Genomic DNA, 24,540 nt, shown 5'->3' with positions numbered 1-24,540 from the left:
GAAATAGTTACCAAAGACCTGGCAACAGAAATTGGTTTGGAAAGCACCAACCTGCCGGTGGTATTTGAAACCATAAGGTTAGACTTCCCAAGTGGAATGAGGAGATGAAAAGATTAAATAGTGAACTAACCTCTGATATATCAATATTTTAAATTTAGGCTTAGAAATAGCTTGACAACTGAAAAGGAGGAGCCAGAGAAGTAGGAAACCCAAGGTAGGAATGTCACAGAAGCCAAATGAGAAATGAAATTCCTAAAGTAATGGGAACAGTAGAGTCAAACTTTATGTAAATAACAGATAGGGTCCTAGCCGGCTTGGCTCAGTGGATAAAGTGTCAGCCTGCGGACTGAAGGGTCCCAGGTTCGATTCCGGCCAAGGGCACATGCCTGGGTTGCGGGCTCAATCCCCAGTCGGGGGTGTGCAGGAGGCAGCCGATCAATGATTCTCTCTCATCATTGATGTTTCTCTCTCTCTCTCCTTCTCCCTTTCTCTCTGAAATCAATAAAGAAATATATATATTTTTTAAAAATAGCAGATAGGACACATAAAAAGGGATCGAGGCCGTTAGACAAACATTTTGCTTGAATTTAGCAAGTGAAATGTCATTGCTACTTTTGTCAGAACAATTACAATACAGTTGTGGGGAAGAAACAAGATTATGATGAGTTAAGATGAAAATGGAGAATGGGAGAAGGTTGAAGACATCAGTGAATGTCAACTGTTTTTTCAGGATACTGCACAATGAAGAACTTTTAAAAAAAGAGAACTTTACGTCACAGGGAGAGGAAGGAGTGAAGAAAGGCATGGATACTGAACATCCCACAAAAGTAAGAGGGAATGGGGTCAAATGTAGAAGTGGAATAATTGGTTATGCCTTTGAAAGGAGAGGAAGGATGATGAGGTTGATTAAGATATAGATACGTTTACAGCAGGGGTCCTCAAACTACGGCCCGCCGGGCCACATGCAAATACAAATATTTTATTTGTTCCCATTTTTTTTTACTTCAAAATAAGATATGTGCAGTGTGCATAGGAATTTGTTCATAGTTTTTTTTAAAACTATAGTCCGGCCTTCCAACGGTCTGAGGGACAGTGAACTGGCCTCCTGTTTAAAAAGTTTGAGGACCCCTGGTTTACAGGGTTGCTAATTATGCCTTTTCTAACATGGTATTAGCAAGTAGTATTCACTGTGTACAAACTTCTTTAAAATGAACAGAAGTATTATTTACTTCTCTTGCTTTCAGCTCCCCTTTAAAGCAAAAAAAAAAAAAAAGTTGGAGAAGGAATCACATGCTTGAGGCTAAGTGTTAACTTTTCTCCAATGTCTCAAGCAAGACATGAAAATTCCATGTTTGCAAACATGACTGATATTAGCATCTTGGAAAACAAGAACATTTATAAAATTGGCTTTTCTTAAGTGCTGATTTGTCAATTTTTATTTCTTGTGTTGAGGATATTTAAAATGTATAATCTTGGCAACTTTCACATATGCAGTTAACTATGTATTAACTATAGTCACCATGCTGTACCTTAGATCCCTATGACTTTCATTTTATAACTGGAAGTTTGTACTTTTTGATCACCTTCTCCCAATTTACCCATCTCCCACTCAAACCTCTGAATTGTGAAAGTTGTAGTCCCACCTTTTACTTTTACAGACACTAAGCTACATGAAACTATTGGGAAGAAAACCAGTTTCATATATTCTACTCATATATATTGTATACAGTATAGGAATGGTATATCTATTTGTGGGAAACCACCAGATCTTTTTGTAACTGCCCTGAAGTTACAAATTACACTGTAGCATATGTGTGTGTTACAGCTGTATATCAATTCCCATGAGAATAAAAGTTTGAGCAAATAATGTCCAGGCATCAAACAGTAAATTGAAGGGAATTGATGCTTTCATACACATATTCATATTTTTTTTGAGAAATGAATATTTTTAAATAATTTAAATATCCAGGGACAGAGGTAGTTAAAAAGAATAACAGGTAACAACTTATGTAGTGCTTAGTATGTATCATGCTGTGTTGACCATATTTTATGCATTTCACCTGATTTAATCCTCAAAACACAATCCTATACATACAGCCCTTAAAACACAGCCCTGCAGGTAGGTAATACTGTTACCTTCATTTCACAGATGAGTAAACAGACCTGGATAAATTAAATAATTTACCCCAAGCTATTCTCAGTCTATACTGGAACTCAGTATGGCTCTAAAAGTTCCTCTTTTTTTCTAATTTTATTTTTTTCCTTTTTATTCAATTTATTAGAATGACAATGATTAACAAAATTATACAGGTTTCAGGTGCACAAATCCATAACAAATCATCTGTACACTGTATTGTGTGTTCACCACCCCAAGTTTCTATCCATCACCATTTATCCCCCTGCAGTCTGTGTCCATGAATTCCTTTTGCTCAATCCCCCCAGCCTATTCCCTACCCCCACCCTAGAGTTTGTCTCTATTTTGCTTGTTAGTTCCTAAAACCTCCACTCTTAATCACTCCACTACCATGTAATTTATAGCTAACCTAGTTAGTGCCTGAGATGTAGTTACTAGCATAGGTTTGAAAAATTTGTTTTCCTTTTTTTAAGGACCATCATTTGAGGGTAGAGTTTAAAGTGTTGGGTTTTTTCCTAAATATATCTCAAAAGAAAAGTAAATTTCCACAAATACTTTTGAAGTTTTTTAATGCATGAAAAGAACATCCCAGAAACAGAACAGGTATTGACTTATTAACGATGAAGCACTATACAAGAGCCCCCTCCCTGCTTAGTAATAGGAATATAGTGTAAATAGACGTGAAAGGAGGTGAACACTTCAGGATTAAATGCAAACCCTAAAGTTGAATACAACATTCATATATGGCTTATCTCATATCAATATTTTCATAATGGTGTATATGACATTTATATTTATTGGTAAGATGCTTTTGACTCAAAAGTTAACCAAAATACCAAAATGCTGTGAAGAGGTAGTTTTGCCAATGCAAGGTGAGAGAAAGGCTTTACCTTGCTTTGTTTTTTCCTCAAAAATCTGCAACCATTTCTTTTGGATCATCCAGGAAGATAATGATGCTTTTAGAAGTAGCCAATTCAAAATTCTTTAAGAGTTGATTCCCCCAAGGGGACAAGGATGTTTTTGAAAGCACAACTCTGAAACCATTCCCTAGGAGCTCCCATGCTGTTCCTGCCCATCTCAGATATGAAATACATTCTGGCTCCATGGGGACCTGTTAAGATCTGACCAGCAGTTGTAGGAATTTATCTTGTTTTCTCCTTAGATCCAAAGCATAGTCTTATGAGGGTAACTCCTACAGTGACCCAAGAATACTGGTAGGTGCCCTGTCACTGTAAGTCAGGGACTGCTTTAAATGATGCATATACACATACTGAAGTTTGCAAAGTTCTCTAGCTGGCCTGTGAAGTTGCATGACGAGTACTAGGAATGGCTGCATGTAATTCCTCGTGTTTCAGGTGTTTCGTGATGTCATCCCATCTTAGACTCAAAGGGACTTCTGGTTTCTGACTGCCAGATGCTGCTTTATCTTGTGAGGAGATACTCACATTCTTTGACACCGATCATTTGACCCTATGTACAAACTAGCTTATCCTATCCTTACAGTGAGAAATAAGCCCACAAAGAAAAGAAAAGGTAAGGTTCAAGGGGCAACAAAACATTTGTCAATTCTCAAAACTAGAACAGCCATTTACTGGACAACAGTTAGGAACCACTAAAAAACAAAGTGACATCTATTAATCAGGCATGACTTGTTACACATAAGAGAGCATAAATATACAGTAAATAAGAGGTTTATGCATAGCCCCAGCGGAATATGTACATTTCAGAGCCGCTGTGAAACTGAGCAGGAATTCCTGCAGCATATCCCCAGCTAAGAACAGTTCCATCCTGCAACAGCTTGGAAGGGAACAGATGCCGAGAACATGTGGTAACATTAAGCAGATATCCACATACATGTATCCTTGACAGTGCACAATGTGAGAAATAGAGGGCACAAGTGAAATAGCACTTTGCCTGTTGAGCATCTTCCTTCCCATAAATATGCACGAGTCCGTTCTCCAATGGGGGTCTGCAGCCTCACACTTGGCGGTGCACACTGAGCCCAGTCCCGTGCTGTACACTCACTCCTGCTTCCTCCGATTCAGGTCACGAGCTCCCACCTTCACAGTCTCCAGCTGCAAATCAAAGCATAAATAACAGAGGCCATCGGGGCTCCTCCTTTCACAATGTCACTGGGAACGGATACCGGTCAGAGCAGCACAAACACCGCGCACCAGTGTCCGGGAGTGGAGAGTAGCTTTGTGCACTTTTGCAAAAAACAAACAAAAAAACCCAAAAATCCACCCGACGTGTCTCTTATTTTACTGGTTTGCCCTGTCTGTAGCGAGGAAGACACTGTGCTGCTCCTGGGCTCTTTCGGTCAGCTTCCTCTTCTTCTTCTTGTTCTTCTTCTCCTTCGCCTTTGGCCCTCTCTTCCCTACAATGGCGGGGAGAGAGAGAGAAATAAAGACGTGAGAGAAAAGGCTCTTTTTCTAGGAAAGAAAACATAAAACATTAAGAGTTTTACACAAAGCCCATCTGGAAAACATCACCTATGGAAAAAGCAGCCTCAAAGAGAAAATTGTTCACATTAATTTTGACGGAATAATAATAATTTACTAAATTGGATATGCTGTCTAAACCAGAGACTGATCTTCCTGTTACAGGGAACTGGCATATTTAAACACCTCCCAGCAGCCTGATCAGTCTTGCAAATATCATCCTGCCACAAAAATTTCACTTATCCCCTCCTACTTTTAACAATGCTACCCTTTACTAGACATCTTTACATCTTTCTCCTGCTCCACATGTCAGTGGGTCAAAAGAAAATAAGCATCTATCTACAGTAAATATACCAGAAGTTTCAAACCCCCCTCGCCCTGCCCCACAGGAGAAACAAATGTCTTGCTTTTAACATTATTCCCTCTGTGTTCTCCAAAGGCCAATATATGATATGACATATGTGGAATACTTTATTTTCTATAAAAATTTATGAGGCCATCATTCATGATGCGGCTTATGGCTTCTTATAAAAATCGCCTAGACCAGTTGTTCTTATTGAGAGCAAGAAAAATGCTGTTTCTGAATAACTGGTGGAATATATCTTACAAGCAGAAAATCACACCATGTTATCCTGTTTGTTCTCTTTGCCTTAGTCACTAGGAAGCTCGGAGCACAAGCTAAATAGTTGGAGTTTTTGGGTGCAGTTTTCCCTTTGCCTCTGCTGTATTTCACTTCTTACATCTTGTGGTTAAGCATCACGGTCTTTAAAAGGTCTCAGCATTTCTTTGCAAGTATATGTACATAAGATTATAAAAAAAATAAGGAACATAGACATTCACTTTAAGTCTATTGATCTCTTTGAGTTCTAAACACACAGGGATCATTTTTAGAGCAGGAAATAGCTTTAAAGTTCACTTGCATTTTACAGAAAGTGAGTCATCACTATACATCTTCAGTATAGGAAGGTTTTTCCTCAAAAGACAAAGAATCCTACAGCCAGCTCGCCCCCCTGCCCTATGTCCAATTTTATCGTGTAGTTCTACAAAGCTTTTCCTGTGAGACACCATAGTAATCAGTACCATAACTAGGACATCCAGTTGTAATCCATGCTCTCCAACCTTCCCAGACCTTTTCATGTCAGGGACATAGATGACCGAAGTGAGAAATGAAGAAGAAACAGACCAGAGGTTAGAGAGGTAGATGCATGCCTTAGGAAACCAGACATTCTAGATCAAGAGAGGCCATGAGAGTCCTGCATAAGGGAGGTGTTTCTCATTTCTGCTCTTTTTGATCAGAAAGGCTTTATTCTATTTGAGGATGGAAAATCGTCTCACTGATAAGACTATAGCACATGTTTGCCACATAGTGGATACTTAATAAGTGTTTGCTGAGTAAAACTTTCATCACAAGAAAAAAAGATTAGAAAAAGAATAACTTACTTTAATAGGACACTACAGTAAAATAATCAGAATATGATCATGCCCTCATATTAAATTATGAAGGTCCTTGAAGTTAACTTCTGGTTCTCATTAAATTCTGGCATTAATGTTATAATGGCATTTTGCCATCTTTAAATATAGTTAATCCTACCCAGTGTAGCTTTAGTCCAAGCCAGCATTAATAAAAAAAAAACTGTAAAGTTACAACTATTTAATAACATCATATCTGATGATGAGACACACTTAATGAGGGCAGAGAGATAAAATATTTAACATTAAATAGAATATTTAAAAAGAAGCTTCAATGATAAAGTTATATGAAGGTTTTTCTTAGATCTATATTTATCTAAACAGAAAATCCTTTAAAAGTCATTGCTGACTACATTGAAAAGTTCAGTTTAAATTTCATTTCTGTAAAGGCTGGAGGTTTCTTTAAAAGCAAATTGAAATCCAGTGAATGGGAAATAATGCCAACATTCCTTGATTTTAAAATGTATTCTGTTAAGATAAAAATATACTGAATATGTTATTTAAAGCTTTTCACAGTCCACCATTTGAATTCTTCATATAAATGATTTAGTTGGGAATCAAATGTACACTACTTTCACTAACAGCAAATCTAAGCTAAATTACTGGAAACTCATTTTAAGAGAGGGTCAATTTCATGTCATTTACCTACTATATTATTCTGATGTAATTGTCAATATCAAATGGTCTTTGGATTTGCTGGCTGATATAATATTGTGTGTGATAGAGAAGTTATTCAGTATTTGCATAAAACTTCATATTGTAGCCAAAAATTCAGCAATGCTTCTGAAAACTTATATAAAATAATTTCTCAAATTGTACAATTATTTTATTGGCAAGAAGTCATATGGTACCTGTTCCAACTAGAGATGTTCTGGGAGACCTAATTATAACCCTAAAACTTTCCTCAGCAATCTATTTTGAATGACATCTTTGTGCTATTGGCTCATTGCTTGGTTTTGTTCTTGGTCAGCCCCATTTCTCATGTAAGATATATTGCAAATACCAAAGAATTAAGACATTTAGCCAATATTTGACCACGAATAGGCCTACATTAACTGAAAATATTTTGTGGTTCATAGTAGGTTGTTTTGACTTTAAGCCCAACTCAAAGTAATAAAAGAATATTGAAACATATCCTAACAAAGGGTATAAAAAGAGTCTTGCACATATTTTCTTCTGATGTCTGCTAAGATTTAACAAAAGTATATATCCATGTTTTTATTTATATATTTGAAAATAACACACTGAATATACAAGCATGTTAACTTATGTTTTCACTTAACTTCTTTACATCTGTGGGTAGATTAGACTCAGAGAATGACTTCTAGACTTGCATTAGATGGTTGCACATTTTTTCAAGAATATTCACCTATACAGAAAACATTTAAAGGCAAGTTTGATGCCAGTCACCCAAAGACTAATTCAACTCATGGATTTAACTTTCTTGCTTTTTAGTTCACAAGAGAAGACTTGGAAAATACATTCCCCAAGATCAGCAGAAAAGATCTGAGTTTTGTTAGGAGATTGTCAGCCTCCAGGTATGTCCAACACTGATGACAAATTATGCGTATCTTTGTCCTGAGTGCTTTAAGAATGCAGGTGCCTTGACAAATCACTATTGAGTGAATCTCTTCAAGATCAAAGAGAATCTGATCTACAGAGCAGATCTCTTCAGCACTGTTGTGTGAATGCAAGAAGACAACTAGCTTTTAAGGCAAAGCAATGTGATTTCACAGAGAAAGGCCTTCTCCAGGAGGAAGCAAACCTGGTAGGGAGGCACTGTCTTGGGACAGAGGTGTCTGGTACAATATTACACTTGTGATTCTCAGTTTCTACATTTATAGGAAGAAGATGCGATAGTCATCTTTCACTAGAAAGTTATGAGATGCTGTTAGAAAAGATTATATTCCTGGGATGAAAGGAAGATGAGTAAAATACCACTGACAAAACAAGATTATCATCAAAATGAACAAAGTTAGAAAGGTATTATCAAAACCACACTCTAACCAACATAATTACATTGACTTGCACACATGTGGAAATAGTCCAACAGGATAACCTATCAACTCTTCTACAGAGAAAGGTGAGCAGTGCCTTATGGAAATACTAACATCCAGCTGTAGATTACTGCTATTAGAATCAGAAACAGGATAGATTATTTTGAACCAAGATATCAGGCAGCCTCACAAATTACATGAAGCTGTGAAAATACTGACTCCCCTGTCAGTCACACATGAATTTCATTCTTCCGTAAGCTCCCCAATACAAGGAAATGCTTCAGATGGTTTTCCCCCCTCTTACTAGGTTTAGATAAAAATCTTTTCATCATTGGAACAGTGGTTCTTATACATCCATAGATGAGGCACAAAGATTGTGAAGAGTTTCCATAATGATTACTGAGTATTTTGAGGAAGACTTTCTAATGGAAGAAAACTAAATAAAAAAATTCAGTAACTGTGACTAACAAAAAAGATAAAAGCTTCCATATATACACACTGGGGGAAGTAGCCACAATTATGACAAATACAGTTAACTGTAATGACCAGTATTCAAGCCACAACTATGACAACAAAGGTCATCACCTAAAACCAGGACCAATTTCTATTACAGTTTAATAAGTTTGTGATGCTAACTTAAAACCTAGGCTTCATTGTATTTAAGAAATTCATTATGGTGACTCGGGAATCACCTCAAAGAGATTGTCATCCTTCAAAGCAGTTAACATTGAGAGACAAGAAACCTGTGTAACCACCAACTGTTGAATCTTGTCCTACATAGGAGGACACACACACTAGGCAGAACATAAAAGGTTGCCTCCACATCTAAACTCAGAGGGACTGAGTTGTAGACAGTGAATAGTAATTGGGCCATTACTTTCTCTCATATGGGCAACTTGAGTTTGCCCAAGAATGAGTAGCAACAGAGATTTATTTATTTAAGAGTGATTGATGATTCCCTGGGGAAAAAATGCCAGCTGGTTCCTAAAATATTTTAAAAGCTCATATGAAAATAGACAAAAGTCCTAAATACAATTCAGAAGAAGAAATAAAAAATAGCTAATAGCTAATAAGTATATTTAAACAATCAAATCTCACAATCAAAACCACCAGATAAATTGAGTTGCTACTGCAAAGATGCTTAAGAGTGAAAATATGTAAAGCTAGTGAGAATGTGATGAGACAGGTTTCGGGATGCAGTTTGAGAATATGCAATTGATTCATACAGCCTTTCTGAAAAGCCATTTGACAAGTGTAAAAAGAGCATTAAAATGTTCATAACATTTTAAAAATTGAATTTTAGGGAGGGAGTGAAAGAGAAAGAAACATCGATTTATTATTCCACTCATCTACTCATTCACTGACTGACTCTTGTAAGTGCTCTGACTGGGGATCAAATCCGAAACCTTGGTGTATCGGGACAATGCTCCAACCAACTGAGCAGCTACCTGGCCAGGGCAAAAATGTTCATAACCTTTGAACGAGATCTTGGAATCTATTCTAGGAAAATAATCTAAACTTGGGCAGAAATTTATAAGTAAAGATGTTTACCATAACTCTGAAAAAAACCTGTAAATTACCTAAGTGCTTCTACAATTTTTATGACTACCAAAGCAGTGTGTTTTAAACTATGAAGATACATTTTGTATTTTAAGAACACAACAATTAAATTTATGTCCAAGAATAATTGCATGTTCCTAATACTTATCATAAATAGCTATAAGGAAAACCTTGTAATACTAAAACATTTCTACTGCGGTGGTAAGCAGATTCTTTAGTGAGTGGCCAATCATAAATGAATCTAAGATATATAAAAGCTTAGGAACTACTGGACCTAAACACTCAGACATTAAGAATATAAAAACAGACTCATAGAAACAGAGGCCAAAGGGATGGTCACCAGAGGGAAGGGGGTGGGGGATGTAACTAATATAATGTATACTAATTCTACTTAAGTTTTTTAAAAAGAATATATATTAGTTCATGAAGCTCTTTCTTTTTTCCTAGAAAGGAGTCCAAGTATGATGAGCATGACTGGCATCTACCACAGAATATTCTACATAGTCTAAGATAAAAACCTTCCCACTGTCTATAATAATTCAGGATAACATATCTTGATGGTTATTGATTCACATTAGCTGGAAGTCAGAGGAGAGTAAAGTTAGCTAGAACTCTGAGTAAAGCAAAGGAATTCATTTTTAGCTCCTTAGTTATAGTACAAAGTTCCTTGTCATTTTTAGTAACATTTACCTGTTTCTTTGGGTTTTTAAAAGAAATAGCACCCTTTTCACTAAAAACATTTCACAGACAGATGTCTTTGGAAAGAACTAGAAAATCCCTCAGTGGTTATTTGATGACTAATCAAATTTTCTTTCAGGAAAAATATAGAGACAAAAAAAAGTTGAAAAATAGCAAGCTACCTCCAAAGGAGACTTACTGGGCATCTTGAATCTCAGGTCATTTCATCTTCATAAAAGTGAATGTGTTTTAAAAGTCTACACACAATCTGGAGATAAATTACAAGTAGCTGTCCATCTTACAAGGCTATTGGTGAAGAGTGACAATCATCCAAAATAATGACAATACACTTCTCTAAACATACAAATGTGAAAATCATTCAAAATTTAGAATATTTACTGCTATAGATTTACACTGTTTCAATAAGCAATTCTGTCTTAATGTTCTACCTGTACAAGTCTGCCATATTTTTATTGTAAAAAAATAGTATGAAATTGCTTTCTTTGTCTTTAAAACCATTCAAGTTTTCTTATATAGCACATTTTATTAGGCGTGAGGTCTGTTACCTATTTTGTTGAAAGGAAGTTCGTTTCGTTTTAAAATCTTGTTTCATGTTCAAAACAATGAAGTTGGAAGAAAAGCTAATTCTGAAGATCACCCGAGCCTTTATAAGTTAATTATACCACCACTAAGATTTCCTGCACTTAGTATTTCAAAATTTATAGCCCTGAAGAAAATCATTGTTCTTCAGGCATATAACAAGAATTCTGAAGGGGCAACAAGATATTCCCAAGCCCCTCCCAACTCACTTGAAGTGGTAAGGTCTACAGAAAAGTAATTTCAATGAGATGTGGATTTGTTCCATATAACATTGGTCATTCCAGTGATTTGTTTAATATAAGGTCATAGATATCTGGTACCTCAAACAGAAAAAAGAAAAATCTGTTCAAAGACATAAGTCTATGGCGTTTAAGATAGGTGAAAATAAATAAATTAGGATACATTTGTTTCAAAAACATCCATAGCTCTTTTTATAAATACTTCAGGCTCATTGTAAAGGACAAAGTGTTTCAGGGTAGTGAAAACTAAATGCTCTGCGTAAATTCACTTGTGTGAAGGAATAAATACATAACTCTACCACAAGAGGGCACTAATTCACTTTTACTGTAAGGTAAGAGTACCCTGGTTTGTTGTTTTTTAAATGTACATGGGAGCTTTGGGGCTCTAACTTCTTACATACTTCATTTTAACCCCAATTGGAGACCCTTTTTTTTCCTTTCTAGGCAGAGTTAAGCTCTTTAGTAAACTAAAGAATCGTAGCAAGACCAGGAAAAATATAATTGCACACTGCTTTTAAAGATGTTTGAAAGTAAAGGCAGGGCATAATGAGGAGAAAAGATGAATCTGCTATTCAGTGATTTGGGGAAAGACACATTGTTATAAACCCAAGTAGTATTTTCTTATGGCAAAATTAACCTAAATTACCTGCAAAGAACAAGTCCTTTCCTTGGGTCTCTTATTTATAAGAATGGAGTTGTAAAATTAAAAATGATATTCACTATTATCTGGTACATAGACCTGATATCAAGTATGAAAGCTGATTAGGTGGTGAGTCCTGACAAAGGGTTCTGATCAAGTTGGCCTCCCAGCACCAGAAGCAACTAGCTACGTTGGGGGGAGGAGGGGTTAGATATGAAACAAGTGAGGTACAGAAAAACTAGGGTGACCTATCCAAGTTCCTACAGCTAATTAGCAGCTGAGCTGGGCTTGGAACTAGGTTTCAGTGTTATTCTTAGATACTTTTATAGTTTTAAAAAAACACTGGATAAGGACACAGTTATAGAGTTGTTTTTCAAGAAATGCAGAAAAACAGATAAACCTTAGAAGACAAATAACATTACTCTGACCAAATTCTAGAAGTCATTGGCCACCTCATAACTGTGAAGAAACTGCTTTATGAACTATTAAAGTACTGCCTAAATAACAACTTATCTGTAACTTCGGCATTCTGTAAATTTACCCTGCATTGATTCGTTGCTTATTCTTTTTCTTACCTTTTAGCAAGATGCAATCTGTAAAGTTTCCTAGGTCGGGTAAGTGAGATGGTGGACATTCCTACCATGGACCATGCACTCACTGTAAGTGCTTTCGACACATTCTCACATAATTGAATATCATGAAAAAACTTAAGTACTCCAACTGCCTGCCAGAACATTGTGCAGTTATGCATCCTAAAATTACTCAAGATAAATAAAATTTGCAGAAAACCATCAGGCTCATTTGGCACTCCTAAATTAAGTCAGAAAAAACATCAGGTTTTGCAGAGAAAATGATACAACTATTTCATTTGATTAGGAGCGATGGGATAATCAGAGAAGAATTTCAAGTTCCTCCATAGCTGACTTCATACTATAACAGAAGATACCTTTTAAGGTAATTCCATTAGAATAAGAGGATTTAATATCTACTCCTTGGTCTTCAATCAATAACCATTAACTAAATGAAAAAAAAGTCTAAGAAATGATATTCAGGACTATAATCATATGGCAAGCATTTATTTAATTTGGATTCAACACAATTTCTATGGAACTTGAAGACACACAGGTGAAAAGAAAAACAGAAATGGTTTCTCCAAGACAGCTGTGTCACGCATGGGCTACCGGTCCAAGCCTACAGCTCACCTAAGTAGTAGGCCTTACACAAAGGGAGTCAGCACAGGATAATAAAGAGCTGCATGTTCCACAAAGGCTCAGGAACACATTCCCTCCTCTGTGCCCAGGGCAGCTCTTGAACCTCCCTCATTAAACAAATTACCACTTTCTGTTTTAATTTTATGTTTGTGGATATGTCATACAATATATATCTATATATATACATGTATGTGTGTGTGTGTGTGTGTGTGTGTGTGTATACCTTAATATGCAAATAGACCAAACGGCAGAACAACCGGTCGCTATGATATGTGTTGACCACCAGGGGGCACATGTGGAACATGGCAGGCGTCGGCAGCAGAGCGCAGAACATGGAGGGCATTGGCTGCAACAGGATGGTGGAGCAGGTGAGCCGGGTCACCAGGCCAAGCGGGGCGCCAGTTGCTGTCATTAGGGCGAGCATCTGGTGATTACTGAAAATTCTTTGGTCCCACCCAGCGCTCACACCTGCTGCTGGTGCTGGTCCCGCTGCTCACACCCACTGCTGGCACCAGCCCCAATTGCTCTGCGCCGCCAGTGGGTGCAAGCAGGGCCAGTGCTGTCAGTGCATGGGAGCAGTGGGAGCGGGGCTGCTGGCAGACAGGACCAGGGGCCGCAGTGGGCACAGAGGATGGGCTGAAACCCACCCCAGTGCCCACCACAGCCTCGCAGCCTACAGTTCCTTTCAAGGTTGCACGAATTCGTGCACAGGGCCCCTAGTTTGTGAATAATTACAAATAGCTACAATTAAGACCAATATATGCCATAGTGTCCTGGTAAGAGTCTTTCCACAAATTAAGTTATAGATATTCACTTATTTCACCTAATATGGGGAGTCAGAGCAAAGATATATGGGCTGGACCCAAGCCATGTGGTCTTTGTCACCATTATAAAATGAACTGCACCTCAACTTCAGCTTACACATGGTCTATGAAGGTGACCCTGGCCCTGAGTAAACTCCATGATCTTTCAGCTTAAATAGCCTCATTCTCTTTTGCCTTAATTGCATATTCCCAAGAGGGGAATTCCACATGCCTTGCTCCCCCTGCGAGTTAACCCACAGAGTGATGGGTGGCCTGGCCAACTAATGGGTTGGTCACTCCCAGGTCTATCCTGGAGGATTGGAGCAGTCACATGACCCTGGACTGGGCAGGCATCTAGGACACAAGGTTAAGAACATGGGCTTGGGGACAGATAGCACTAGATTCAAAAAAGACCTCTGCCTCTTAGAAGCTAGTGATTTTGGACCAGTTACTTTTTCTGAGGGTTAGTTTTCTTATTTCTAAACTGATAAAATCATTGGTACCCACTTCAGTATTGCTGTGAGGGGTAAAGACAATGCATATAAAGTTCCAGAAACTATACCTGGCACGTAAATGCTGAACAAATTATAGCCATATATAAGGTACCTCACATGTATTATTTCTAATCCTTACAATGGTCCGCAAGGAAAGCATGATTTTCATTTTGCTCATGAGGAAATAAGTTTAGAGAAGTTAAGTAAATAGCTCAAAATCACATAGCTCAGCATTGAGTCAAACCAACATCTGGCAGATTCTAAAACCTGTACTTTTTGGATCCCTTGTGCCCAGCAAACCTCTTTGATCTCATAATCATTAAAATGGCTGCTGAACAAACAAATTAATATACTAGGCTGAAGAAAAGCATCAACCTCCCCACTCAGCACCCCGAGATATCAGGGTTCCCATGGGGCACATTAGGTCCCCAAAGGGCCCAGCCTACACCTGTATTTTTCATATTAATTATTTACTGGAGTTAAGGCATTCAAAGCCTCAGTTTCCTGAGGTCAAGCAATACATTTAGCATTTCTAATTCAGAGTCAACAGTGTGTCCTTGGAAAAACCCAAGGGAAGAAAACACAGCATGCTTCTATTTCAGCTGGGACTTGGGAGAAGTTTAGACCTGTGGTTCCAAAAGCCAGTTCATGGGCCAGAAATAGTAGAACCCTCCAGGGAGCTTTTGCAAAACATAGGTTCCCTAGCCATACACTGACTCCTGAATGAAACCTTCAGGAGGAAAAACCTGGAATTATTGTTATTGTTTTAGCTTCAGAGGTGGTTCAGTGCAAAGGTAAGATAACATGGAAGTCTAGAGCATAAAGCTCTTCTAAAAAGGGCATGGGCGAAAGGACGGACTTGGGAACAGGAGAAAGAAGGAAGTGCTAGGTGAGAGCACTTCAGAATGCATTGCAACCTCCTTCCTAACAAGAGCTGAGAAATAGCTTCCAAATTGTGAATGAACACAGTCCTCTTTCTGCCTGTACTCCTTTCCCCAGGTTCTGTTTGTGGTGATGCCCCAAGAAAGCAGCAGGAATCAAGTTGCCGGTGGCCAGCGGAACATGCACCCTTGCAAAGGGTCCTTGATCTCTGTGCTCAAGGGAAGGGGCTGCAGGTCACTCCTGTTACAGCAGATTTGTTTCTCCCTGCGGTTGGATTCCAGAGACTAGCTTTACTCTGCAGAATCTCTCAATTCACTCAATTAACAGGTTCTGTTTTGACACAGTTTAGTGGGTTTGCAGAAATTCTAAAGAGTTAAAAAAAAGAAAAACAAAATTGCACTTGAAAAAATTAAAACTATTATCAAGTTCGGGGCTTCCTCCTAACTAGGATATAGAGTTGCCACTTCAAAAATTGGAAAGACAAGAACAGTACCCCTCAGACCAGGTGACACAAAACACCAGAGGCATTAAGGTGGCATTAGTTGTATTACAGACAGAAGGAAGCATATTACAAGTCTTTTTTCCTTCTTTCAGAAACGTGCTATGAGGTTCTTCTAAATTATTAAGTCGTCATCATCACCATAATGTGTTAGCTGTGTGCTAGGCACTAAGTGTGTTACACATGTTAACTGACTTCATACTAATAATATCCCTATGAAATAGATAATGTCATTAGTCCCACTTCACAGCAGATGAAACTAAAGATAAGTCAGGTGACCTGAGATGACACTGCCAGTAATGGTAGAATTCAGATTTGAACTCAGTAGTCTGGTCCCACAGCTTATGTTCTTATCCATTATGCTATACTTTTCCCATCACCTTTGTAGTATAATAAAGGTGGTCTCCTGAGAGAGAGGAAGGAGGAGGTAGGTGTTACACTCTTATCTTTAACCACAGACTCCCACAAACCCTATGACCAGGTCATTCAGTTAAATGACTGGACCATAAAATTCATAAAATGGAGGCCAGGACCACCATTGGTTTGATATGAGACCAGAATCAAGGGCATATTTTCTTTGTTATTCTTGCAGGACAAGGAAAGTAAACAGATATTTGCCAAAATAAATAATTTCTATCCACAAGTAAAGATCAGATGAATGTTTTGGTCACTGTAGAATCTTTTGTCAACTACCCAAATAGCAGTGATAGATTTCAATTCTAGGAAAACTGAACCTAACGATTCTTAGATACTTCACATGTCTAAGGTTTTAAAAGGTCTAATACTTTGCTGGGTTATCTCGACTGCTAATACCTTTGTCTGTGATCACCAGATATTAAAAGAGCAAAACATGGCTAATTTTTTTTTTACAAAAATCCTAATGTTTCATAAAATGGGTTTATTTCCCCTCAACTTAAAATGGTATTTCACTCTCCAGAAAAAGTATATAGACTGTCAAACATATAAACTAAAATCAAAGGAAGCTACTACACATATGTGTGCATACACACATACACAATATGTATCTGTCATATTTCCCAAACATTGCTTATTTCCATGTTTGTATCATTATGTTCTAATTAGTTTTATTTAATTTTGGTGTTAAAGGGAAAGATGAGAAACCAAAATTTACAAATAACATGGAAAAAATTAAGACATAATCAAACTGATTTAAACTGAATCATCACTGAATGAGATATCCCACAGAAAAGTCTCACTCTAACTACTAAAATTTCAGGAAAGACATCTCTGGAATTGGACGAGAAAGCTATATAAAGAATATCATTGAGAAACCAAGATGGCAGCATAGGTAAACACCGGAAATTGCTGCCTCGCACAACCACTTCAAAAATACAACTAAAAGACAAAACGGATATCATCCAGAACCACAGGAAGGCTGGCTGAGTGGAAATTCTACAACTAGAAGGAAAGAGAAAAGCACAATGAGACTCAGAGGAGGTGCAGAAGTAAAGTGCAGAGGTACGGAGGCGAACTCGGAAAGGGCTGGCTACTGAGGACTCAGTTGTCTTTTTCAATCAGGAGGAAGACATAAGCTCCTGATGGCCCTGACTCCAGTTCCGGGTGAGTCTCTGGGGACCCAGACTCATAGGGGTAGAAACTGGACTGTCTGGCATCGGGTGGAACTTGAGGGCGGCTTTCCCTCAGAGGTGCTTGAAGCAATTACCGCGGGACACTGAGACCCGGGACCTCTTAGGGCAGGACTGAGGATCAGCCATAGCTGTTTGACCTGGCCCTTTGCAATCTAAAATTACCTAACAAACTGCAATAAGTTAAAATATGAAGCAGATGAAAAACAATGAAGTATTTGTATATATGTCTGATTTAAGTATACAGCAGTACAACCTTTCTGAAAGGAGTGTTTTCCCTGTACTTCTAGGAATTTTATAGTTTCTAGCTTACCTTTCAGTCTTCAACCCATTTTGAGTTCATTTTTTGATAGGGGCCCAAATTTGTTCTATTGCATGTGGATATTCTGTTTTCCTAACAGCATTTATTGAAGAGACTGTCTTTTCTTTATTGGGTATCCTTGCCTTTTTTCTCAAATATTAGTGGACCATAAAGGTGTGGCTTTATTTTTGGGATCTCAATTCTGTTCCATTGGCCTATGAGTCTGTTTTTATACCAGTATCATACTGTTTTGATTACTGTAGCTTTGTAATAGTTTGAAATCAGGAAGTCTGATGCCTCCAGCTTTGTTCTTTTTCAAAATTGCTTTGGCTATTTGAGGTCTTTTGTGGTTCCCACAACATTTTAGGATTATTTGATCTATTTCTGTGAAAAATGCAATTGGAATTTTGATAGAGATTGCATTGAATCTATAGATGGCTTTGGGTAGAATGGATATTTTAGCAATATTAACTCTCCAATCTTTGAACATGAGATATCTTTCCATTTCTTTGTGTCTTCTTTAATTTCGTTCATTAATATCTTACAATTTTTGTGTATAGATCATTCACTTCCTTGGTTAAATGTATTTCTAAGTATTTTATTGTTTTTTATGCTATTGCTTTTTCTGATAGGCCTGTGCCTGGGTAGTGGGCAAGATGCAAACACACATGTAGTGGTGGGAACCAGGGCAAGCCGCAATGGCTAAAGCCAACTAAAGGTGCCTTGGCCCCAGCAGGAGCCTTGCTATCAGTGTCCACTAGGCTGGCTGCTGGTGTCCTGATCACTGGGGCACAGCAGTGAAGGTCAGTGTCAGGAGTCAGTCTGTGGGAAGGCGGATAGACAACTAGAGGGGTTAGCTGCAGGTGGCACAGTGGTACAGGCCATGGCAGGAGACAGGGCCAGATGCAGGCCCACAAGCAATGATGGGGCCCCTGGCTGTGGGCATGCCCTCCTGAGCCTGCATGGTGTAGCCTCAGGCCTGCACATGGCAGTGGAGACCAGCTGACAGAGATCAGGCTGGAGGGGCTACCCCCGAAGGCATACACAGCAGTGAGGGTCAGCGGGGGCATCTAGACTGACATCTTGCACACTCACACAGCCACAGAGGCCTGGACTGGCTGCCAGTGTGGGTCCTCGGCTTCTGCAGGAAAAAGGTGGGGGGCATCAGCAAACACGAGCAGTTGTGAGGCAAAACCAGTGAAATCTGCAGGGGGTCTGTGGTGGCTATGCTGGCCTTGGTTTCTTCAGTGACGAAAGCTGCTGGTGTGATTGGCACCTCAGGTTGCTCCCACTGTGTGGCTGACACTGGTAGCCCTGGCTTTTCTTCCTGGTTCCTAGCCATCTTTGTGTCTCAGCTTTGCTGGTCTCTGGGGTGAGTGTCTGAAGTGGGTCCTCACGCAGGGCCCCTAGAGACTGTGGGAGCCTTTCCCTGGGAGAGTTCGCGCTTGGCTCTGAGCAATGCCGCTTGGAGAATGAGGTGACACAGGCACCCTTGCCCTTTCTGTGTGGTTATGCTCCAGTTTTTTGTCCCACTGGGTTACTGGAACTTCGTCAGTGGATTCCAGAGCTGCTTTTGTTTGTAGGCAGCTATCTACTATTGCTCTTCATGTGGAGATGGAGACTAGGGCAGTGATGGCAAACCTTTTGAGCTCGGCGTGTCAGCATTTTGAAAAACCCTAACTTAACTCTGGTGCCATGTCACATATAGAAATTTTTTGATATCTGCAACCATAGTAAAACAAGACTTATATTTTTTATGTTTATTTTATATATTTAAATGCCATTTAACAAAGAAAAATCAACCAAAAAAATGAGTTCGCGTGTCACCTCTGACACGCGATGTATCATAGGTTCGCCATCACTGGACTAGGGTCTCCTACTCTGCTATTTTGGTAATGTGACTAATAATGATCTATTTTATAAACTAAATGGTATGTACAGGCATGATTATTTTATCATTGTTCTTTAAACTATGCATATAAATTATATGTACTTTTGGGTAGGTATGATTTTTCTTTAGAAAATTAATATAAAATCACTGTAAAATACTTTATAGAAACCATGCCCAGAAATAACCATTGTTAACCAAAGATTAGATAGGTAGATAATCTTTGAAACAGAAAATGTTAGCATAGCTCATATATGCTAATGAACTATTTGATTTCTTCTTTAAGATATTTTGCAAAGTATTTTTCAAGGAATGACTACATTGGCATTGCACTTTGAAACTACTGCCTACTTAAGTATCTTCTGTTCTTTCTCTACAAGAACCCTCACTACCTGAATCTAACTTGTTCCTGGAAACATGTTTGGTAGCAAAATTTTGGATAGTGGTGGGGCCTATCTTCTATTTTTAAAATGGAAAAAAGTAATTTATTTCCAACTTATGAAAATACCCCAACTAATGTCCCAGAATTTCACTAAAGTCCTTGACAACACCCATGTAATAATCCAGCCAAGGATTTCTGACTAAAAAAGATTTAGATAGCCTAATTGCCTACTTAATAAAACTTAAAAAAGTCTTTGATAGGTATATTCACGTTAACTAAGCAATGCTACCACACAGGATTGGAAGCCTGCATTTGGAAATAATGTGAGCAGGGAGGACAGCTGTAGTAGGGTGACTCCAGGACACTTGCCGTCACTTTCTTCCCTCCCTGCATGCCATTCCCTCATCCAGAGGCCAGTCTCTCTCCTCGTGCCTCTGTCCCTTTGAATCCAGGCTGGCCTTACCAACTTGCATGAGAGAGATGATACTCTGGGACTTCCTTCCTAAGAAGCCTGACAGCTTCATCTGGGTCGACCACACTGTATGGAAACCCAAGCCAACCACATGGAGAGACTAAGTGGATAGAAAGATGCTCAACCAACACATGTGTTGCAGCCCTGCCAGCCCAGGAGCCAAACATGGGAGTAAGAAGCCTTCCGGTGCATTCATCCTTCAGCAGTTAGCTGACACAAAAGAATGAGTGCCCCCAAGAGAGAGCCTCCCAGCTGCATGCCGTCAACTCGCACATCCATGTGAAACGATAATAAAATTCTTGATTTTTGAACTGCTACATTTTGGAATGTTTGTCATGAACAACAGATAACCAGAATATACACTATACTATTTGGAGGACTACTGAAGTAGGATTGAAACGCACGGCACATCCTTCTTACTTGGACTCGCATCCTACTAGAATGTTTTTGCTGGCAAGTCATGTAAACCTAGTGGGGTTGGGCTCATAAATTTGGTGTAAGAATATCTGCAAGTTGTTTCAGCAGATAGTGACAGTTCAGGAAGCATGGCACAGCAGTAATGGTGACTTGGCTGTGTTATAAGACTATAGAGTCACACTCTTCATCTCCCAAAACTTAGGTGCTATTCCACTACCTCTTTTTTGGACATCAAAACTAGAAATCTGAGGGCAGCTTGATTTTTATTTTTGTCCTTTGGATGTAAAGTATTTTCCCTATGGATGCTATGATGCATGCAGAATTTTCTCTATCCTTTTTATTCAAATGTTTTTGCCAGGCTGTGACTATATATAGATCTCTCCTTCGCATATTGACTTGTTTGGCTCTATAGACTTAATCTTTCAACTCAAGTTTTTTTATTGTTAATATTTATTACCTTTTCCATCATCAGTTTCAAGTTTTCCTCCTGAAATTCTATTAGTTTCCCAAGATTTTCCTCAGTACCATTACTCTATTTTCCAAAGGATCAGTTACATACTTGACACTCGCTGAGGAAAGTTTTAACTTAATTATGTTTAGGTCACCTTTAAATCTTTATCTCACCTGACCTCTCTTAATCTGATCATGTTGTCCTTTTATCGCAGACTATTCATTATTGCTTCCTAACTTATTTCTTGAATAATATGTCTTCCCTACATTCTATTGAGGACAAACATTTTTTTCTAAATTTTTCTTCTGGTCTTATATTGCAACAGTAGTAGGAGTTGAGTCTGAAGTTTACTAAATTTTAGATTATTTCCCTCTTATTCAACAATAATTATCCATAAATTTATTTTTTTTTCTCAAAAAAAAGGAAGTCTACTCAGATCTAAGAGTTGAATTGTGGAGACTGCCTTTCAACCCCCTCTCTGCCCATCCAGGTGTTGATTAAATTCTATTTTCATCCCAACACATGTATAGGACTTGATCTGCCAATCCCCCAACTTAATCCAATGCTTAGGCCACTCTGCTATGATGCTGCTGGACTCAGATGGAACCTTCTCTTAGCTACTGTCTGGATTTCTAACACACTGAAGGCAAATATATTAAATTCTAATCCTGAACAGTCACCCAGTCAGGGTTCTTTATGTCATCCCCCTGAGTACTTAAGGGAACCACATTTTCCAGAACACAAAGTACCACCTATTTCTTACATATTTGTTTTCTTGGAGTTGGCATTTGTAGGAAGAACAATATGAATAGGCTTTGGAGAGAGAGATGTAAGAAAGAGAAATCTGGCTTCAGAGACAGTTTATCCTTGTCATTAGAGCATACATCCGGAGGCCAGACAGTCTGGGTTCAAATCCTGGCCCTGTCCACTCGCTCAGATCACACAGTGAATATTGACAATCTCTGTGCTTCTATTTCCTCATCTGGAAATTGGAGATAATAACAGTTCCTACCCTATATAATAATTATAATAATTGAGTTAATATACTTAATACAACATCTGGAATATTAGTATTCACTATTAGTTGTAATTATTATTATATTGTTATAAAGCAGAGGCCATGCCAAAAAAAGTACATCTATCCACTTTTCTAATTGACAGAGAACTTTCACTTCTGTCCCAGGGGCCAGCTGGTTGGGACCGGAGAAAGCCATTTCTAGCTTTCAGGTAGACAGTCATCGGTAACTTAATGCTACTGATTCTCTACTTGTGTGTTTCAATTCAGTGCTTTTGATTTTTAGTTATTAGAATGTCTTTCTGGTTTCTGAACACACGTAGCCCATTGGTGTTAGTTTACAGTGTTATCAACTCCATCCTTATAAGTATAATAGGGAGAAGTCAGGAGAGGGCAAATCCATCTAGATACCATTCTAAACTAATGATCATTCATCCCAAGTATGTTAAAAAACAACTCTGTATTAGAAAGAAAATGTACAACTAAAGTTTACATGACTAAGAACAGTTCCCCAGTCCAGTTCTGTTTTATTTAAACCAATGACAAATAGCAAATTCTAAAACTCTCCCAATCAATCAGAATTATTAAATGTGGAACACCCCCCCCCAAAGAATTATAGTGCTGGACATAACTTTGAGGGCTCATCTACTCCATGCATCTGCCTTAAAATATGTCTATACCCATTTATCCTGGAAAAGTATTTTAAAGACCCAAGAGAATACTTAGGTATTCTTAATAATCTTAAGTATGAAAGAGCTCTTGATTATTTAAACTCCAAACGCTCTTCTGTGGTTAAGTCTAGTTTCTCAGAGAAAGAAAACTAGTTGGCCACCAGGTTCCCCATAATCTTTATGTTCTTTAAACCTTATTATATCATCTTTTACTTCCCTTTAAAAAATATATAGCTAACAGATGTACTGCTTATCTAACAAAGTTTGCATAAATAATTAGCTTTATATAAACACATACGGCCTATTCTTCTTTTGAAATGTCGTATTTATTTTAAACAAGAGAGTAAAAATGTAGTCTTGCCAACTCATGCAAAGATTCCTCCAACACTACTTCTAGCCTAACCTTCTGACTCCGTTACTGAAGGTACTTACATTATGTGCAAGTAACAGAACTGGGAGAAATGCCATTTCAAATTTTTATGTATGGAATATTTAAAAGTGGTGACTTCCTGAAGTGAATACTTTCCAATAATCATCTTAGCTCAGGAAAGCAAGATAGCACAGAGGTTATGAACATGCTCTTTGGAGACTGAGCGCCTCAGTGTAAACCTCAGCTCTGCCCCTTTAGCTCATCCAAAGCCTCATAGCTGGTGTCTTCTCTAAGCCTCAGTTTCTCATCTGTAAAATGTTCCTACCAGATCAAGTTGGTGTTAGGATTAAACAAGAAAATCAAGTAAATTGTATCTCAGTTCATGGCCCCTGGTAAGCACTGAATATATGTCGGTTGCAGTGTTAGAAATGGTGGGAATAGTGGTGGCGGTAGTAATGATGATGATAACAAAAGAGACAATCAGTGAGGCCAAGGGAGCAAGAACAGATCTTTGCCTTCCTTAAACCAACCACAGGAAACAGTCTAACTCAGAGCCACACCACAGGGAGGTCCGAGCACAGGCCTGACCCTGCTGTGAGCCCTCGGTGGCTGTGCCACCCCAGCTCGGTCACCCCATGGACTGTTCGCTTTCTGACTTGAATTACAAGTTGCTCTTCCCACCTCTGAGAGATGGTCACTGCTGGTTCGGATGGGATTTACTTCACATCCTCCGACTTGAACAGCTTCGCAGAAGTAATTTTTCGTTGTTTTCAAAGGATAAGTAACATTACAGAAGTACTCCTGTCCAACAGAGTGAGGATCACTCCACAAAAGGAAAACACCCAAAGGAAAACAAATGTGTAGAGGAGATAAATCCACTTCAGGATGGATATTTACCAAAAAGAAATTACATCCACAGTTCTCTCAGTTGGGGACCAATGGCAAGTTACATGCCCCCTGTTTAGCAGCTGACAGCCAGCCAGATCCTGTGGCTTGGCTGCCTCACAAGCTTGAAATCCGCAAACTTGCAGAACAGCACCCAAGTAAGCAAGTAATTGCAAACTGCTCTCTGCAAAGATGAGAGAGGAGACAAAGCTTCCAATAACTACAATCTTGAAGAGATTATACAGATAAATGGGCTCAGCCCTGCAAAGGTAGAAAATATTCTATTAAGTTTGCAAAATCTCTGAAGGATACTTTAAATCAATTTCTTTCTCCTCTCCCTCTTTCTCTCTCCTCCCCCCATCCTCTCCACAACCTTCCCCCGGTGCACAAATTCGTGCATGGGTGGGGTCCCTTGGCCGGGCCGGCGATTGAG

The 24,540-nt window shown here is 38.6% G+C and overlaps 1 protein-coding gene across 2 annotated transcripts in view; it reads right to left on the bottom strand.

The window, feature by feature from the left end:
- Positions 1 to 2,686: 2,686 nt before the first annotated feature.
- RSPO2 (R-spondin 2) overlaps positions 2,687 to 24,540 on the bottom strand; it is a 143,472-nt gene continuing 121,618 nt past the window's right edge. Inside the window, exons 5-6 of one of the 2 annotated variants that reach the window (XM_005869064.2) lie at positions 4,393 to 4,511; positions 2,687 to 4,356 (exon numbers count right to left, since the gene is read on the bottom strand). In XM_005869064.2, coding sequence (XP_005869126.1) covers positions 4,396 to 4,511 — 116 coding nt within the window. In that variant the 3' untranslated portion in view covers positions 2,687 to 4,356; positions 4,393 to 4,395. Of the gene's footprint in view, positions 4,512 to 24,540 lie in introns of both variants that reach the window. The other variant, XM_005869063.2, reaches the window with a different exon arrangement.

Source organism: Myotis brandtii, unplaced genomic scaffold, assembly GCF_000412655.1.
Source record: "Myotis brandtii unplaced genomic scaffold, ASM41265v1 scaffold285, whole genome shotgun sequence".
NCBI lineage: Eukaryota > Metazoa > Chordata > Mammalia > Chiroptera > Vespertilionidae > Myotis > Myotis brandtii.
The sequence above is the reverse complement of the archived record's forward strand: the minus strand, read 5'-3'. Positions and strand labels throughout refer to the sequence as shown.